We start from the raw sequence: 20,408 nt of genomic DNA, 5'->3' as shown, positions 1-20,408 counted from the left end.
ACTGCTAGATGGATGCCCAAGTTATCTACAGACAGCTCAGCTGGGATTGCAACTAGTTCTGATGCACTAGTTTTCAGCACTTTTGCCAGACCCCACAGCCTTTGCTGCATCCAGTGTATCCAGCCGATTCTTGATATCACACAGAATGGATCAAATGAGCTGAAGTTGGGCATCGGCGATACTGTCAGCCTCAGGTAGAGACCTGGATGGATTGATCCCTCTGTTCTTTTGGATAATGAAGGTTGCACTGATGTACTGGGCTCCTTTGTCAGCAAGAATGCATTCCCCGTGAATCCCCCACCTCCAGTGGGATGTTTACTCATCCAATCACCATTCACAACAGGATGTGACGAGTGAAGAGCTTAACTCTCTGCTTACCATACCACTGGCCTGCCCAGCTGGAGGGACAGCACATACCCAGGGGGGTGATGGTCTTGTTTGTGAAGTATCATTTTTCTAAGCATGTTCAGGCTGTTGCTTGATTAGTCTTTAGGACAGCTCACCCAGTTTTGGTAGACAGCCCAAATGTTTTGATAAGGAGGAATTTACAGGATTGACATGGCTATGTTTGCCATTGTCACTTCCCCTGCCTTGGTCCAACCAGTTTTATTCCTTATGCAAGTACGTTGTAATAATTCCATCTATAATTAAAGTCATAATGCATTAAAGGAAGAAGTGTAGCGTATATAATGAACAACATGTGTAATGATTTGAAGCAACAGTCGGAGTACCAGTTTCTCGTGTTTGTTAATATACAGCCATGTTGGCTCACTCGAGTGCTTTGCTTGAATGTCAAGGTCAATGATAACGGTTGAGTTGCAGTAGATGTGAGCCTGAGGTTAAAATTCCCCAAAGCTTAAATGATTAGGTTTGAATTAGTAAATCCTGAAGTTCTTGCATCAGTTCTGTTGTTTCTACCACAGAGACATATTCACCAAAGTTTTGGAGGGCTGAATATAAGCTGTTGAAGAATTGAAAGCAGAATGTGTGCAATCAGCAGCAAGTCTGCTCAACCTGGGAAACCCTGGGCCTCCTGGAAGCTCATAGAAAAGTTCTCATCAGGCTTAGAGCCCTAGCAGGAAACAATTTGTCATCAATCAATAATTAGCATGTTACAGCACTGCCTTCACAATTTGTTTTTGAAGCACACCGTGTTTGAGTCCCTGCGTCCAGCCAACTGAATATCACAGAAACATTACAACCCGGAAGGAAGCCATCTGGCCCATCATGCCTGTGCCAGCTCTCATCCCACGGACCCAAACCAAGAGACAGCCTAGATCCAGTTCACAACTGGCAAGGCTTAAGGACCCCCCACTGTATGCAGTCACTCTGCTGTGGTTTCGCTCACTCAAATCTGCACAGAACTGACTCCTCATCAATTTAGCAGCCAGGAGAAGCCCTCCCCACTATTATTTTAGTGTGTAGAGTTAATCGAAGCACGAAAGATTCAATTCCCTGGTGACTGGGCTGTCCTTCAAGACCCAACAGTGAAGTAGACTGGCTAATTCACAATCAATGAGCAAATAGCAGTTACTGATTTGTTTCAGGTACCCAATTAGAAATTTGGCCGCAGAGCATGCACTTTTTTTCAGCCTTTCGCCTCAAGCTTACACAATGATAGGCCTGCCATCCAAAGTCTCAAGTTTTCAAAGAAACATTTGGCATTAAACATTTGAGATTCTGAAGGGGCATGATATTACAGGCGCTGTGAGATTTTCTTTCCCCCTTGGCTGGGGAGTCTCGAACAGAGGGACAAGCTCCAGTTAAAGGACTGAACCTTTCGGAATTGGAGGAGGAAATACTTCATCATTCAAAGAGTTGAGAGTCTTTGGGATTCTCAGTCTTAGGATTTTAGATTTGCCAGTGTTGAATATATTGAAGGTTGAGATAGAAAAACACGTTTTTCTCGTCTCTCCAGTTTTTAGTCTCTTGGGGCAGCAGGGTGACTCGGTGGCGAGCGCTGCCACCTCTCAACCCAACAGGATCTGGGTTCAATTCCACCCACGGCTGACTGTCTGTGTGGAGTTTGCATGTTCTCCGTGTCTGCATGAGTTTCCTCTGGGCGCTGTGGTTTCCTCCCACAGTCCAAAGGTGTGCAGGTTAGATGGATTGGCTGTGCTAAATTGTCTCGTAGTGTCCAACAACATGCAGGCCAGGTGGATTAGCCACAGGAAATGTAGGGTCACAGGTTTAGAGTGTGGGGGTGCGACAGGTGGGATGCTCTTCGGAGGGTTGGAATAGACATGATGGGCTGAATGGCCTGCTCCCACATTGTAGGGATTCTATGCTTCAATGAAATCAAAGGAATTGGGGTACAGGCAGAAAACTGAAACTAAAGCAAATGATTGGCCATGATTGTATTATATGGTGGAACAGTCTGGAAGAAATGTATGTTGAATTCCTGCGACAATTATACTGTGTTCACGTCGTTTGCCCCAGAATGGGACCAAACACAAATTGGTGAACTATTAACCCATACACTTGGATTCTAGAATATTTTTCACCCATCTTAAAACTTCCTCATAATTGATATGATGAATGCCCCTTTTCGTTCATAATATTTTTAAACACTGAAGAAGATTGACATTCAAGAGCTTGAGATCCAACTTTACATTACCAGGTATGGTAATAAAAGTCATCCCAGAATTCATGTCATGGTTGTTTAAAGGATACACTCAATCTGGCACTAAAGAGGCATGGTGTTTCGAAATCGAACATCACACTCCTAAGATATCACTGCAGGAGTTCCATAGCTCAAGGTGTTCTTTTTCCGATTATCATCAGCTACAGAATTTGATTCATGGTTTTTCCATCCATCATTGGTGAATGACTAAAACAATACTCAGTCACAATAAAGAAAGAGCCTATCCCATTTTACAACAGGGACTATCCAAGAGGCCTCCATAGAAGGCAGTAGTTATAATTCTCACAATCTCATCCAAGAAATAAGGCAGCTGTATCCCCACAAGATTGCCAACCAACCTCTTTGTTTGAAACTCCCATGGTAGCCCTCCCTTAGGACAGGATTGTGTGGCTTTTCTGGAATGAGCACCAGTCTGAAGTTGACTGAAGCAGTCTAAGATAGTGCCTAGCCTGTGGTTGAGTTGGGCACTATGACATCGGTAGCACAACTGCGTTGCTACTCCTTCTGTCTTTAGCGCCCAAGCTCTGGTGTTTCCCACCTGGCTTGCGGTCTACTCCTTCATCCACACCTGTTCCTTTTCCCTTAAACCTTCCCCTGCATTTCTTTCTCCCTCTCCTTCACCCTTTCCTGCTCCTTCCAATAATTTTTCTTTAAGACGTGGACCCCTCCTTATTTCAGAGTGCACTGATGATATGGTTCCTTATCATCCTCCTCTGAAGTAACGTTCTGAAGGTTTCCTCCTACACTTGCCCCTTCTCCCCAGTCTTCCGCAAAAAAATGTTGTGGGATTCCAAGGGGCAATCCACTATTGCCCCCCGATTCAAAGAGAAAGTTGTGGAAATTGTCTTGAATAGCTGTCTGAAATAAACAGTTTATGCAAGACCAGACAGACGCATCTCCACTGTTGCATGAAGCAGTCATTTTGGCCACACTTGCAGTGAGTTTACAGGTGATAGGCAATTGCTTCAAAAAAGAAATGTTATTGGGGAGTATCCAATTGGATCTAAAGTATCTCCACCATGACTCAATGCCGGGTGTAACATGCAAACCTATTGCAAAGCAGCACATGAATAAATCTCACCACCTTCTCCCACACCCTCGGATGTAAAGCCCAATGACCTTCGTCCAAACATCTGTCCTGAAAATTCTGCTGGCTGCTTCACAGATGTGACAGTTTCCATCATGGCCCTTGGAGACAGCTAACTCCTGTACAGTTAGCTTAGGTTAGCTCTGTTGGCTAAATGGCTCGTTTGTGATGCAGAGTGACACCAACTGCGCAGGTTCGATTCCCTCACCGGCTGACATTACTCAAAGCCACCTGACCCTAAACCTTGCCTGAGACCTGGCAGCTCCCAGGTTAAACTCACCATTCGACTCTGTCTAATGAGTGAGCAGGCCTCTGATCATCTAGGAGTAAGAATAACTTTTACCTTGTTATATTGATTATAGTTTGATACCAATCCGGGATTGAGTCAGATTACTTTGTGAAAATCATATGTATGTTATTGGATTTTGGTATGTATAAAAATCTAGTTGGAAACATAAAAGCAGGAGTCGTCCATTCTGCCCTTCAATCCCACTCCAACATTTAACAAAATCATAGTGGAACTGGTTGTGGCTTCAGCTCCACTTTCCTTGTCTGTCTACTTCGCCCTGAATAAATTTAAGGGTTCAGCTTTACATGTCTCTACGGGAGAGAATTCCACACTCTGGCCCTCGCTGAGGGAACATCTTTCTCCTAAGCTCTGTCTTAAAAGAAAGACCTTGCCTAAGAAACCAATGTCCTCTACTTTTAGCCTCTCCCACAACAATAAACATTCTCCTGGTATCCATCCTATCCAGTCCTTCAGGAGCTTGTTTGTTTCATCACGTTCATTCTAACTTCCAATAGATACAGGCCTGACCTGTTCAATCCTCCTTCGTAAGATAAGCCCTCATCCCAGCAATCAGTCAACTGAACCTTCCCAGTTATATCTTCTTTCCAAATAAGGAGACCAAAATTGTACACAGATGTGGTCTCATCAACACCCAGTGCAGGTGCATCTAAAACTACCCGATTTGTATAATCTGTTCCCCTTTTGTAGTGAACAACACTTTGTTTGCCTTCCTCAGCATGTGCTGTATCAGCACATTAACTTTCTGTGATTCATTTACCAAGACTCCTCAGATCCCTCTTTACCATCGAATCCTGCAAGCCCTTCCCAATTAACTATATTGTTTCTTTGATGTTCGTGTCAAAAAGGGTGTTCATATTTATCTGTGTTCCACTGTATTTGCTAAATTTTAACTCATAGAATCCCGACAGTCTGTAAAACCAACAAGCCCACAAAGCTCCTTCTGAAGAGCATCCTACCCCATCCCTGTAACCCTACATTTCCAGTGTCTAATCCACCTAACTTCTACATCGCTGAGTGCTACAGGCAATTGAGCATGGCCAATCTACCTAACTCGCACATCTATGGACTACGGGAGGAAACCAGACCACCCAGTGGAAAACTCACGCAGACACGGGGAGAGTGTGTAAACTCCTGAGGCTGGAGTCGAACTCGGGGCCCCTGGTGCTGTGAGGCAGCAGTGCTCACCGCTGAGCCACCAATGCCACCCACTCGTGCACTGAAACCTTAATATATTCCTTTGCAAACCCTCCACTTCCTTTTCACAACTTAATTCTCTACCTCACTGATAGATAGCAAGAACTGCGGATGCTGGAGTCAGAGATGACAAAAATCATCTGCATCCCAAAATTGATTCATTCAGACCAACTCTCTGGTTCCTGTAGGCTATCCAATCCTTGATCCATGCTAATCTGTTACCCCCACTTTAGAAATTGGGTGGAAGTAAACCTGCATGTCTGCAAATAAAACTGCCAACCACCATCTGATTTTTCTTTCTGGTCTGGTTGTTTAGAAGATGCTGCGTCGATGGCAGAAGAGTTCCTGACTGCTGATGTCTGTCACCTGGGCAATGGAGAGAACTGTTCAACACTTTACTCTGTGGAAAGTAACGGTAAGGTGACCGGAGTTTAAAACCAGCGTATTCGGGAAGTGGGATGAGGCGGCATGCTTCAGCAGAACATTAGCTGGCGAGACGCATTGATGCCCTTGTTAGTCGCAGGTCAAATTACCTTCTGTGTATCTTCAAACTCAAACCTCACACGCACATTTGTTCCCCGTCAGAATTGCTGCCAGAGAATGAAGAGGACTCGGAGCATACATGTGAAACCCTGCTGATGTGTATCATTACTGTACTCAGCCATGGACTGCGAAGTGGTGGAGGCGTTGGAGATGTGCTCAGGAAACCTTCCAAAGAGGTACTGTCTTTAAAGCAGTAATTATGTAGTGTTGATGCCGTCTGGCCTGAGAGAGACTAGCAGGATGAGTGCTTAGCGTTCTTAGCTGGTCAAGCTTTATTTGCCAATAAACCCATCATTGAATAATGATCCACCAAGTCCAGTGCCCTGCTTCTCTTTGACACAATGCACCGATTGCACGGTATCTCTTCACCTTCCAAAAGACAAAAACCTATTCATGACATGAACCTGGGACACTTACTTTGCAATTATTCACATTCCAGAATGAGAAATATAGCTCAGTCTTCTCCATCTTGAAGCATTTTGGAAATAGATGCAGATGTTCCTTGTTTTGTCAATGTCGTGTGCTTTTTTAAAAATATAAAACACCAGAAATTAATTTTGCGTGGTATATCAAACCAACTGTGCGCATTTGCAAAATATATTCCCGGTAACCAGTAGTTACACTCTAAGGAATGGGGGAGGCCATTTTAGGTCTGAGGTGAGGAAAAATTCCTCTATCTAGAGTGTGAGTGAACCTGTGGAGTTCTCTGCCAGAGGAATAAGTTGAGGCCAAAGCACTGAATGTTTTCAAAAAGGAGTAAGACAGACATAATTTTGACGGCTTAAAGATTCTGGGGAGAAATTGGGAACACACTATTCAGTTTGATGTTTCGGCCACAATCGCATTGAATGACAGAGCAGATTCAAAGGACTGGATGGCCTATGCCTGTTCCTATTTTCTATGTTTATATGTAATATGTGGAAATATTTCAGGCACGTTTGAAAGAGACTTAAAACAAATTTATTTTGTGCCTACAACTTAATATAATTTTAAACCAACTAGGAGAAAGTTGGTCCAGTGTGGCCACCCCATAGCCTTGGAAAGTCCCATTTTATAGTACTAAACTGATTTTGTGATAGCACTTGTCCGCTGATAAATGCTGCATCTGTTGGCTGACTATCCCTCTTTGCAGGAACCACTATTTGCTGCTCGTGTGATCTATGACCTTCTGTTCTTCTTCATGGTCATCATCATTGTCCTGAACTTGATCTTTGGTGTCATCATTGACACTTTTGCTGACTTGAGGAGTGAAAAGCAGAAAAAGGAAGAAGTTCTGAAAACCACTTGCTTTATATGTGGTACGTATTCACATCCGCAGTCGGTGTTTGGGAGAGATGCCTACAGTCAGGAGAAACACCAGATTGAGGCCACTTAACCGTCTCTCTAGAAAATGTGGTTTCGTGGGAACTGTTAAGATTCCAGCAAATTATTTTAACAATAGTACTGGCAACAACAGTCAATCATCATTAATTGGTGCATTCTCTAGTATTTTGTTCAATAGCCTGAAAAGCAGCAGCAACAGAGCAAACCTGGATAAATACCGGAGGAGCGGGGTCAGCCACAACAAATGTGGAGCTGAACCTAGGAGCCGAGATCCGCAGATGACTTCGTCTTAGCTGCTCAGGAACCGGGTTTTCAGACTGAGTCAGTAGTGTCTGGGGAGAGATAAAATATTGAGGATTTTTAGTTGTCGTCTGCTCGGAATAGACAGTGAGACAGAGAGAGAGAGAGAGAGAGAGAGAGAGATTGGAATCTGGTGACAAGTGGATAAAGTTGTGTAAACTATTCCTAGGTTATTGCCTGGAGGTGATAAGGTTGGTTTAGTTGATGATGTTCCAAAAGGCAGGAGAAGTCAACCACATGGAATACTCCTCCTGCAATGTGTGGTAAAATCAGGGACAATATTCCGGTCTACTTGGTGACTATGTATGCAAGAAGTGTGTCGAGCTGCAGCTCCTGATTGGCTGCATGGAGCGGATGGAGACACGGATGGACTCTCTCTACGGAGCATCGGTAAGGCTGAAAGTATCGTGGATAGCACATTTAGTGAGCTAGTCCCACTACCAGTAAGGGCTACACTGACAGAAGAGTTGGGTGACCACCAGGAGGATTAGTAAATGTGGGTGGGCAGGCTGTGCATTAGTCGCCAGTGGCCGCTCCCCCCTCAAACGGGTATACTGTGCAGATACTGTTGGGAGGAATGGCCTCTTGGAAGAAAGCAGCCAGATCAGTGGCACCACAACTGGTACAGGGAGGGTTGAAGGGTAGGAGAACAGTAGTAATGATCGGGGACCCTATTGTCAAGGGCACAGGCGGGTGTTTCTATGGCTACAAATTAGATTCCAGGATGGTGTTTTGCATTCCTGGTGTCACGGTCTGGGTTCTACGATTCAAATTATGGGAAAATGTAAAAAAAAAGGATTGTTGTGGTGACAGATAACGAGAACTGCAGATGCTGGAGAATCCGAGATAACAAAGTGTAGAGCTGGATGAACACAGCAGGCCAAGCAGCATCTTAGGAGCACACCAAGATGCTGCTTGGCCTGCTGTGTTCATCCAGCTCTACACTTTGTTATTTCGGATTGTTGTGGTGGGTGATTTCAAATTCCTCTATATTAAGCTGTACTTGCTTAGTGCCAAGGGTGGAGGGCAATTTGTGTGGTGTTTCCAGGATGGCTATTTGAAACAATATGTAAATTGCCCAACCCGACGTGGTATGGGGGAATGAGCCAATTGATCAATGTTTCACGAGGGGAGCATTTTCGGAACAGTGACCATAATTCCCATGAGTTTTAAGTTACTTACGGATAAGGATAAGAGTGGTTCTTGGGTGAAAGGCACTAATTTGAGGAAAGGCTAATCACCACGATATTTGGCAGGAACTGGAGAATCTAGACTGTGGACAGCTGTTTGAGGGTAAACCCTCATCCGGCATGTGAGAATCTTTTGAAGGCCAGTTGGTTAGAGTTCAGGATGAGAATGTTCCTGTGAAAATGAAGGATAAGGACGGCAAACTTTGAGAACCTTGGATGATGAGAAAAATTGAGAACTAAGTCAAAAAGAAAAAGAAGGCATACATAAGGTTGAGGAAACTAAAGAGAGACAGAGCCTTGAATACAAAGACAGCAGGAAAGAATTCCAACAATAATTAGGAGGGCCAAAAGGGGCCATGAAATGTCTTTGGCAAATAGGATTGAGGAAAATCCCAAAGCATTATATGCATCAATAAGGAGCAAGAGGGTAGGTCCACTCCAGGACAAAGAAGGGAATTTATGCATTGTGACAAAAGATATCAGTAAGGTCCTTAATTAATACTTTTCACTGGTATTCGCAAAGGAGAAGGACATGCTGGATGGGGAGTCTCGGGAGGGGTGTGCTCGTATTCTGGAACATGTCAATATGGAAAAGGACGTGCCGTTGGATGTTTTAAAAAGCATCCAGGTCGGCAAGTTTTCCTGATGGGACCTATCTCTGAATGCTGAGGGAGGCAGGTAAGAAAATTGCTGGTACCTTTTGTGTCCTGTTCAATCACAGGAGTGGTCCCACAGGGTTGGAGAATAGCTAACATTCTTCCTTTATTTAAGAAGGGCAACAGGGATAATCTGGAAAATTGCAGGCCAGTGAGCCTGATGCCATTGGTAGGAAAATTAATGGAGAGGATTCCTGGGGATAAGATTGACTCACATTTGGGAAATTACAGACTTGTTCGGGAGTATGACTTTGTGTGGAGAAGATCATGTCTCAGAAACTCGATTGGGTTTTTTTGAGGAAGTGACAAAGATGGTTGAGGGCAGGATGGTGGATGTTGTCTACATTGGACTTCAGCAAAGCCTTGACAAGGTCCTCATGGCAGGCTGATACAAAAGGTGAAGTCATGTGGAACTCACTTTGAGATGGTAAGATGGATATAGACCTGGCTTAGACATATAACACAGTAGCGGTGGAAGCTTGTTCTTCTGGCTAGAGTCCTGTGACTGGTGGTGTTCCACGGGGATCACTGCTGGCATCTCTATTAGAACAGAGCGCACAGGAACAGGTCCTTCAGCCCATGATGTTGTGCTGAACATGATGCTAAATGAAACTAATCCCTTTTGCCTGCCATTGGTCCATATCCCTCCATTTCTTGCATATTCGTGTACTTATCTAAAAGTCCCTTAAATGCTCCTATTTTATCTGCCTGCACTCCTACCCCTGGCAGTGCGTTCCACACTCCTACCACTCTGTTTAAAAAAAAGTTGCCCCTCACATCTCCTTTGAACTTTGCACTTACCTTAAATGCATGCCCCTTTAGTATTAGACATTTCAACTCTCGGAAGGAGATTGACCTTCTGCCTGTCTCTGCATCTCACAATTTTATAACCTTCTATCAAGTCTGCCTGAGGCCTCCGTCGCTCCAAAGAAAACAACCCGAGTTTTTCTATCCTCTCCTTATAGCTCGTACCCTCTAATCCAAACAGCATCCCAGTAAACCTCTTCTGCACCTCTCCAAAGCCTCCAAATCTTTCCTGTAATGTGGCAACCAGAATTGAACACAGTACTCTCTAAATGTGGCCTAACCAAAGTCTTCTACAGCTGCAACATGACATCCTGACTCTTGTGCTCCATTCCCCAACCAATAAAGGCAAGCATGCCACACACCACTTTCATCACTCTGTCTGCTTGCATGGCAATTTTCAAGGAGCTATGGACTTGAACCCCAAGATCCTTCAGTACATCAATGCTGTTCAGAGTCCTGCCATGAACTGTATACTTTTCCTTAACATTTGATCTCCCAAAGTACAGCACCTCACGCTTACACTGATTTAAGCTCCATCTGCCATTTGTCTGCGCGTGTTTACAATTGATCTATATCCCGCTGTATCCTTTAACAACCTTCTATACCATCCACAACTCCACCAATCTTTGTATCATATGCAAACTTACTAACCCACCCATTTACATATTTTATATACAGTCACAGTTGTCTGTAATATATATACTATGTTTTGGAGAAAATTATTGGTGGCCTGATTAGTACGTTTGTGGGCAAAGCAAAGATCGCAGGAGCTGTAGATGGTGAGGAGAATTGTCAGAGGCTGCAGTAGGACATAGATAGGCTGGGGACTTGGGCGGAGAAATGGCAAATAGCATTTAATCCGGATAAATGTGAGGTGATGCACTTTGGAAGTTCTAATGCAGGAGGGAAGTGTACAGTAAATGGCAGAACCCTGAGTAGCATCAACATAGAGGGATCTAGGTATACAGGTCTACAGTTCTCTAAAAGTGGCAACTCAAGTGGAGAAGCTGGTCAAGAAGGCATATAGAATGCTTGCCATCATTAGTCAGGGCATAAAGTATAAACATTGGCACGTAACGTTACAGCTGTATAGACCTTTAGTTGGACCACGTTTGGAATATTGTGTGCAGTTCTGGTTGCCGTGCTGTCAGAAGGATGTGGAGATTTTGGAGATGATTCAGAGCCAGTTTACCAGGATATTACCCGGTTTTCAGGGTATTAGCTATGAAGAGAGATTGGTCAAATTTGGTTTGTTTTTTTCCACTTGAGCATCGAAGGATGAAGGGCGACCTGAGAAAAGTTTACAAAATTGAGAGGAATGTGTAGTCAGAGTCTTTTTCCTAAGGTAGAAATGTCAATTACTAAGGGGCATCTGTTTAAAGTAAAAGGGGGTAAGTTTAAAGAAGATGTGGGAGGCAAGGTTTTTTAACAGACCATGGTAGGTGCCTGAAATGCGCTGCAAATACATATCATAGGCATCTGGACAGATATATGAATGTGCAAGGAATAGAAAGATATGGACCACATAGAACCAATAGATTTTTAGTTGAGAAAGGTATTATGTGTCAGTCATGGTGGGTCAAAGGACCTGTTGCTGTACTGTGCTGTGCTGTTCTTTGTTCTAGTCTCTGTGGAAACATCTCTTCCAATCAGAGACTAATTGCTAGCCAATCAGCACTCTGCTCATGCAGTATACTTGCCGGTTTTCCCTTCCAATGGGTATTCATGTGAAATGTCCTGATAAGTGCAAGATGAAAAGGTTTGAGAAAATGTATTTTTTTCTCCCAGCGATCGAACAACTTATTCACATTTTAAAAATTCCACAGAAGCATCTCTGAAGAAAGAGAGCTTTAAATGGAAACAGAAACTGTTACGTTGAACATGTGAGCTGTTGTCCTCCAATTTGAATGGCTTGCCCCTTCTGCCATCTTCTCATATAACACTTGAGCTCAGATGGAAAGGAACAAATGCTGGGATTTGGAATTGACTGGGAATTTCTCAATTCAGAAGAACCCAAAACTTTAACTCGGATTTCTCTCCATGGATACTGAGCCTTTCCAGCAATTCCTGTTGTTGCCTGTGAGCGAATGCTAGGAATTGGAAATAGAACTTGACCATACTATTTGATTGGGATGGCTAAGAATAGTATATCTGAACAAGAAAAACTGTTGTGTTAATGCATTCTGTGCCCAGGAATAGTTGGCACAGATGCTGCAGTGCAGGCTTCATTCGTGGTACAGCAGATGTCACAGCATCCGACTGCACAGAACAGATGAGCATTGAGTTAAATAAAGTTTTTGTTACTGTTTCAGATTGTGGCCTTACTTCCCAAATGATTTGAAATGCCTGAAGTTGTTATGCAACTACTTTGATGTAAAATCTCTGAACACCGGTAAATACATAATCTTCAAGTAATGGATCCTGCTAGTCATAAACTTGTTTGCATGATGATGACCCGTTTTTGTTTACACTTCACTTGTGCACATGTAATTAGTCACAGGTTTGGTAATTAGTTAATTTATTGTTTCTAGGCTTGGAAAGGGATAAATTTGACAACAAGACAGTAACCTTTGAAGAACATATCAAGGAAGAGCACAACATGTGGCACTATCTATGTTTTATCGTTTTGGTGAAAGTCAAGGACTCCACTGAATACACTGGGCCGGAGAGCTACGTAGCAGAGATGATCAAGGTTGGTGGCAACTTGACAGTGTACAGTTAATGAGGTAGTAGGAACTGCAGATGCTGGAGAATCTGAGATAGCAAGGTGCAGAGCTGGATGAAGACAGCAGGCCAAGCAGCATCAGAGGAGCAGGAAGGCTGACGTTTCGGGCCGAGACCCTTCTTCAGAAATGAGGGAGGGGAAGGGGGTTCTGAAACAGGGTTATCTATCCCCTCCTCCCACCTCAAGCCCCACCCCACTTCCTACCTACTAACCTCATTCCGCCCCTTTGACCTGCCCATCCTCCCTGGACTGACCCATCTCCTCCCTACCACCCCACGTACATTCTCACCTTTACTGGCTCCATCTCCGCTTCTTTGACCTGTCTGTCGTCTCTTCGCTAATCTTTTCCTCTATCCATCTTCTATCCACCTTCCCCCTCTCTATGTATTTATTTCACAGCCCCCTTCCCCTCCCCCATTTCTGAAGAAGGGTCTAGGCCTGAAAGGTCAGCCTTCCTGCTTCTCTGATGCTGCTTGGCCTGCTGTGTTCATCCAGCTCTACACCTTGCCATCTCTAATGCGCAGTTAATGATCATTTTGAGTGGTATAAATACAATGTTAAGATATGTAGCTGTCATTGTAGCAAGTGCCTGATCCAAAGGACTAAAGTGGATTTGATTTTGTCCTTATTCAATCTTGTGCTTGTTATCTTTTATTCAAAATGGTACTGGACTCTTTATTGTAAGTTTTGCTCGTGCCTGTCTTAGTTTGTGTCAGCATATCACTTCCAGTCACTGCTGCTTTTGGCCTCCACTGTGGAATCCTGGCAAATTTACAGAAAACTTTCACGAAATCTGCACTCTGCGGCTAGGCGGAGTTTGAGGGTGAAGCAAATGTTTTAAGCCTCCGAACGAATGCGTCTTTCATTTTCCTTCCTCAATTCTTTTAAAAAATATACATAATAAGTTTTATTTCTCATTCCACTTTGTTGGAATGGCAATTAGAATTTGCAAACCTGCCTGACCAATCCTGTGTGACAGGCAAGAAGAATGAAATGAAGTTGATGAAAGATTATTGTGCACCAAGGTGTTTGAAGCCACAGCCTACTGAAAACATGAGGTTCAGAAACGCTGCTGTACAAAGTTTATTTCCTCCCCCCACCCCGAGCCTCTTGTTGATTCACTTCTCACCACTTTGATCTTCTGAAATTTTTTCAGGAAGTGAGCCTGATGAGATCTGACATGGTTAGGGATGTAAATCATGTGGTGAGGTAAGAAAGCTGTGTAAAAACCAACCGATCAGGTTCCTGACTCAAAACATGAGGCACTGAGTCCTCTCTGTTCACCTCTCGAGCTTAAGATGCATGGGCATATTGAAAACAGGGAGGAGGAGGCTGCTTGTGGTAGAAAAGGAAGAAGCTGGGACTTTTGCTTCATGCCCCAGATTGATCCAGGGTTTGTTCGGCTTTGGCCCCAGTAATGAAAAGAGAGAAGAGTCTGAAGTGATCCGAGTCCCAAGGTCTTAGCAGGTTGTAGGCTTGCACAGGCAGAGAATGTGAAAGGGCACCGGTGAAGGAACTGAGTATCAGTAAAGCCGGTGAGCAAATGGTTGATTGGGCCTTGTATGTGCGATTTTGACCTCAGTGACAGAGATGTCTGGTGATTCAGTCATGAGTGTTGCACCTGTGGAGATAATGCACCATAAATTGAGCCCTGCTTTTCCCAAAGACATACCAAATGATAAATTTTTAAGATACGCACAGAACCCGATTTTCAGACCAGGGTTGATAGAAAGCATAGGTCCGGTTTCTGTCCTAAATGAGAATGGTAATTTTGTTATAACTAATTAAATTATAGTCACAGGTAAACAGATAAATAATCATTGGCACATAACTTTACTAACTAAACTCCAATTCCCTTATAAACTCCTTCTTGCGTACACACACGTACACGTACACACGTACACGTGTGTATGTGTACGTGTGTGTACGCAAGAAGGAGTTTCACACACGTACACGTGTGCGCACAAGGAAAATAGATTCAGATGAGATGGTTTTACTTTGGCCATCCAGGTCTTTGGTATTAAATTAACTTTCTCTGGAGGTTTCCGCTGGTTTGTTCAGAATGACTGGTTCACTTGGAAATGTCTCTGATATGTCAATTCAAAAGTCCCATCTTTGAGCAACTGCTGTAGGAAAAGTATCTAGTTTTTGTCAAGTTTAAAAGGACTTTTTTAACCATGGAGAGTAATAGCAGCACTACTTATGTCTTTCTCTTTCTTTTTCTCTCTCTCTCTCTCGCGCATGCTCTTTGCGCTCACTGGCTTTTGCATTTTCTCGTGCTCTGTATGTGTCTCTCACCTGTTTCCAGGTACACCTTGCTTGGTTAGATAAGAGCCACTTGTAAACATCGCCTCCATTACTGATAGTCTGCACATTGCAGGAACCCACCACCATACAAAACCGAACTCTTGCAGGACATAAGATTCCTTGCTGTGAAATTGTGCAGCCATCCTGGTAAACCTCTGCTCTGAAATAAACAGATGTTGTTTTTTCTCATTACAGTTCAGTTTTTTAAGGCAGTAAGTATATAGAAATGACAGCCCTTACATGAGGGTGGTTATGGATGGGGATGGGGTTCTTTGAGAGAGAGAACAATGAAGAAATGTTTCCACTTTCAGAAAGAAAGCTGCACTGTTTACTCGGGCCTTTTAAATTCCACCCCCCCTCCCCACTAATGCCAATCCTCTACACTTCTTGTGCTAAGCTAAACTGCTTTAACACAAGCACCATCATCCTCACTCGATAGGGGCTGTTTGTACTGAAGGTTTATCTCCTGTTGGTGAATTTAGGTCATCTCACCAGTAATCCTGAGCTGAGGCCAGTTATCCCTTTGAGGTTTGCTTCATGTTCTCAGGTAGGAATGCTGTATAAATGCATGTTCTTGTATTAGCGAACTGCTGTATCGTTAACCAGCTACATGGCCAGATTCTTTACAAGACCATTGTTTCAAAATCAAGGTTTGTCCACAATTACCTCAACTTACCAATTACCTTTTGGATACTTTCCTGCTTAATGCTGAATTAATAGTCTTATTGTGCATCAGGGCTTGTTTTCCTATTGTTCCGTGTCATTGATGGGCCTTGAAAAATGAGCTACGTATGTTGGAGTTTGCTATGTCCAACCTGATGTGTGGCTAACAATCTCAAGCTGAATTCTGGCTAATTTTGTAGGAAGTACACTGTCTGTACACCGGTACTCAACTGAGCTTGAAACACAATTGATATTGCTATACTTTCTTTTCCTGATTATGTGGAGACTTCTCCTGCATTTATTGGCCTAGCATTTGGATCATCTTTGTGCCTCTTTGCTATTCCTTTTCTGTACAGTGATAGTTCAGTAGTTGTGCCAAAATTGTGCCTTTTCTTTATTCTTAGCTGGGTTGTGAACCCTGCTGGCAATCTGTCCATCTCTAATTTGAGGCAGTTAAGAAGCAAGAACATGGCCGTGGGCCTTGAATTGCATGTCAGCCAGACCAGATAAGAATAGCAGATTTCTTTCCCTCTTTTAAAAAAAAGTGTGAACCAGATGGGTTATTTTAATTCTAGATATTCTTTTCTAAAATAATTGAATTGAGGTATTAAGTTTAAATTCTACGAGCTACCATGATGGTAAGTGAACCCATATTCCAGAGTAATTGTCCTGGCCTCTGGATTATACACCACTGGCATCACCACTACAGCACCATTTCCTACTGAATATCCTTATTTCTCACATAACTTAATTTTCCACGGCATGAAAAAAAAACAAGTGCTCAAGGGGGATGACTTGGGTGATGTCGTTTCATATTGAAGGTTTGGTACCAGCTAACGTTGGAATAGGCAAAGTCTGCCTCTGCCTGTGCCTCAGCTTCGCAATAGTGATAGCTCAAGTTGGGATGTCAGTATGTTCCCCATAAGTTTCAAACTTCAGGACATACAAGTATCGTAGTCGGTAACACAGTATTGTAGACTTGGTGTGCAGTTGGGGTAAGATTTCAGCGCAATGACGTGGCATGCAGCCCAACAATAGACTATGATAGAGGTGACTCCTCATTTGGGCAACTCGCCATTTAGTTCAGTGATTCGCTTCAACCACTAAGGCCAGCAACATCTTATGATATATTTTTTGACCAGCTTTATATATAAATTCCCCAGAAACAATGAAGCAAGGTTCAAATCTATAAGAAAGTCACTCTTCTATAATGCTTCAGTAATGATTGGATGACTTTGGATGGAAAATGAGAGCATGTACAGAGTTGTTTGTGCGACACAGCTTCCTTAATTTTTTTTAATGTCATGCTAATTATTTTAGTAAGGCTTGGAACCTCTTGAACGGGCTTTAGGACAACATTTGTGGCCCATTTTAAAAACAAATTTTGATGGCATGGAGTGAAGATTGCCCCAAATGACAGCCAATTTTCAATGATTATTTTCTCAAAGTTCATGCCCTCGGGCAATTTGATCAAATGCCACTGCATTAACTGGAAACCTAACTCAAGCAGCCAATAGGGGATGGGACAGATTCAGAGCGAGAGAGAGAGGAAGACTAATGGTCTCCATACAATTAACAAGGAGCGACTGTTTCTGTTGGCAGGAAGTTAGGTAACCAGAGGATAAAAATGATACTAAAGGCGCATGGCAAAAGAACAGGAGAGGAGAGATGGAATTTTTTAGACCATATGAGTTACGTTTAGGAATATATTGCTCAAAAGAGTGGTGGAAGCAAATTCAGCAGCTAGTTTCAAAAGGGAATTAGATAGATAAAGGAAATATTTACAGGGCCACAGGGATAGAAGAGCACGACTAATTGGTTAGCTCTTTAAAAGAGCAGGCAGTGGCACGAGGAAGTGAAAGGGTTATACGTGCGCTGCGATTTTAAGAATAGCGAACAACAATTTGAATTCTGAGCCTTTAATCTGTCCAAAACGTCATGGATTTCTCTGCAATGATGCTCAGCAGCACATTTTATCGAAAGCACAGTGCTAACGAGGAGCAACCTAACTTGTCTTGTAATACGTACTTTGTGACATCACTGAGGGGGTTTCCACCAAATAGATTTCAGAAGTGCTTCATACTGATAGTGATACTTTGAAAGTAGCTGCTTATTGCAGCCAGCAGTTGCATACAGTGAGTGGGTGTGCAGACCAGTTGCTACAGAAGTATAATCTTGAAATACAAAGGCTAAATAAATGTAAACAGTGTGATATGATTTCAAAACTTTCCTGGCTGCAATGTGGGTTCATCAACACTGTGGAAATGCACCTGTGTGTGAAATGCAGTCTTGTTCCATTTGAAATCTGCTCCTTCCAGTTAACTGGCTAAGGCTTTAGCAAAAGTCACTTTGTTCTTGATTGATAGCATTTCAATCGAAGAGTGCATTCTTTTCTGCAAACAAGTTTGGCAATGGGCTGAAGCCTGGAGGTGTTTCCATAAGTAATATTGTTCACTTAGTAATGTCAACATTTCAATAATTGAGGATCTAGTTATATACCACCGTTTCCTCATGATGCAGAGGGCTTTACGGATGCACAACTAGCAGTATCACCTTGGCCAGATGGCTGATTAAATCCCCAAGAGCACTGAAGCTCACCTTCGAAAGTTCTTTTGTACCAGTAACAGTAGTCATGCAGTGTATTTAAAATGTACTTTGTGTGCTAACTTTAGAAACTCAAAATGTAGTTTAACTGCAGTCTCTGACGAGTGAAAATCTGTTTAATTTTTCTTTTTTTTCTTGAAACCCTTCCTCAGGATTTAATTCTGTTCTTCTAAAGAACTGTTTTAAAACCATAAGTGCAATCCTTTCCTTGGGATCAGTATTGCAGTTGGACTTTGAACATTTGTACAGTAGTTTTGTCTGTCTTAATCACGTCAAGTTGTCGGCTAAATTTGATCCATTTCCCTTTAGGCCTTTATTGGGATGTTGAATAAAATTACAAGAGTCAGGCAAGGCTGCTTCAAAGTCAACTGTCATGTGAAAATGCTGAGATGTAATTCTCCCACCACACCTTCCACCTCTCTACCTCTTGATAAGATTCTGCCCCATGTGACAGTCAATATTTTCAATATTTAAAAACAAAATTAATATTCAGGTGTCTGGATATGACCTATTTGTCAAACTTTATCCACCATGAACAGAGGTACAAGATTTGCTTAACTTTGTGATGTGGTCTCCCAGCCAGTGGTAGCACTTGCATGTCAGTTTGAATACTAGTAACCTATGGGTGAGAGAAGTGTACAGTATAAAGGCCTGATAACTAAGTAGAGTGATAGTAAGGGAAAGTCTTTTCAAAGTGGTCAGATGTGGCTATTGGTGTGTCTCAAAGTTAATCGGAGGTCATTTCTATTCATTTTATGTACAATAGGGGAGCCTGGAGCAAACTATTGCTACTATCTGCACATGGTACCAAATTAGATGGCATTTTCCAATCCTCTCAAGACCACAGGGAGCTGTGATGGAATATTAATTAGATGAGGGAATAGGCTAACAAGTGACAGATGGAATCTGGTATGGCAAAGATTTAGTGATGCATTTTCATTCAAAAATAACAACAATATTTCTGAATGGAGGTGGATTCCATGCAGGAGAAGATCAGAAGGAGTTGGGGCTACCAGCTATTTGAGCATTTGTAGTAATGCCTCTGGCTGATGACGCTGCAGAAATATGAATAAATCTGTCAGGCAGTAGAGAATATAAAAGTCAAGAGATTATAAGTCTGTTTCAAGCCTTAAGAAACGGGTGCTATACTGAGTATAGCTACAGTATAGGTAGGACATGAGGGTTTCAAGAAATCTCACAGCTTCACTAGTAAAGCCTGATATGGAGAACTACAAGCACAAGCATCTCCTATACCCCTCTATGATCTTAGAGAGGTGGAGTAAGTAAAATATGGACAAGGAACTTTCCTGATTACTGGGTGTTGGGAGTCAGTTAGTAGTCAATGGTAGGGCCCTGAGGAGTGTTATTAAGCAAGGAGATCCAGGGGTACAGCTTCATAACTCCTTGAAAGTGGAGTCACAGGTAGGCAGGGTCCTTTTTGGCACGCTTGCCTTCGCTGGTCGGAACATTGAGTGCCGGAGTTGGGGCAGCTGTACAAGATGTTGATGAGGCCGTGTTTGGAGAGCGCTTCATGCAGTTCTGGTTGCCCCTGTATTCTAAGGATGTTATTAAAATAGAATGTGGAAGAGAACTACTAGTATTCTATGGGACTGGAAGGTTTGAGGTTTTAGGCAGGAACATTGCCCCAGGGAGCACAAGAGACTGAGGTGACCTTATAGAAGTCTATAAAACCATGAGAAGCGTAGATAAGATAGAGAGCCAACAACTTTTCCCCATGGTAGGGAAGTCTAAAACTAGGGGGCATAGGTTTAAGGTGCAAGCAGAATTGTACTCCAACAACATATCGTCTACTCGATCATTGCATCAGCCATTTTTTGATGAAGAGAGCAGGAGGGTATGTCAGCAGCAGCACCAGCAGATGCAAAAATAAGGTGACAGCCTTGTGAAGCTACAAAAGAGGGCTACTTGCATGAGTAACAACCGTTAACAACAAGAGATGGACACAGCTAATTCATTCCACAACCATCAGATCAGAGCTGAGCTTGGTAGTCCTGCAACGTGTGGTTATGAATGGTATTGGACAACTGAAAAACT

The 20,408-nt window shown here is 42.9% G+C and overlaps 1 protein-coding gene across 1 annotated transcript in view; it reads left to right on the top strand.

Annotated features, from left to right (window-relative positions):
• The window catches only part of itpr1b (inositol 1,4,5-trisphosphate receptor, type 1b), a 178,920-nt gene that overhangs the window by 81,285 nt on the left and 77,227 nt on the right, over positions 1-20,408 (top strand). Inside the window, exons 14-17 of the mRNA XM_059649970.1 lie at positions 5,552-5,650; positions 5,821-5,954; positions 6,911-7,076; positions 12,586-12,746. Of these exons, the coding sequence (XP_059505953.1) occupies positions 5,552-5,650; positions 5,821-5,954; positions 6,911-7,076; positions 12,586-12,746 (560 nt within the window). The remainder of the gene's footprint in view (positions 1-5,551; positions 5,651-5,820; positions 5,955-6,910; positions 7,077-12,585; positions 12,747-20,408) is intronic.

This window comes from Stegostoma tigrinum, chromosome 11 (genome assembly GCF_030684315.1).
Source record: "Stegostoma tigrinum isolate sSteTig4 chromosome 11, sSteTig4.hap1, whole genome shotgun sequence".
Classification (NCBI taxonomy): domain Eukaryota; kingdom Metazoa; phylum Chordata; class Chondrichthyes; order Orectolobiformes; family Stegostomatidae; genus Stegostoma; species Stegostoma tigrinum.
Note: the sequence above shows the minus strand (reverse complement) of the source record. Positions and strands in the feature narration are given on the sequence as shown.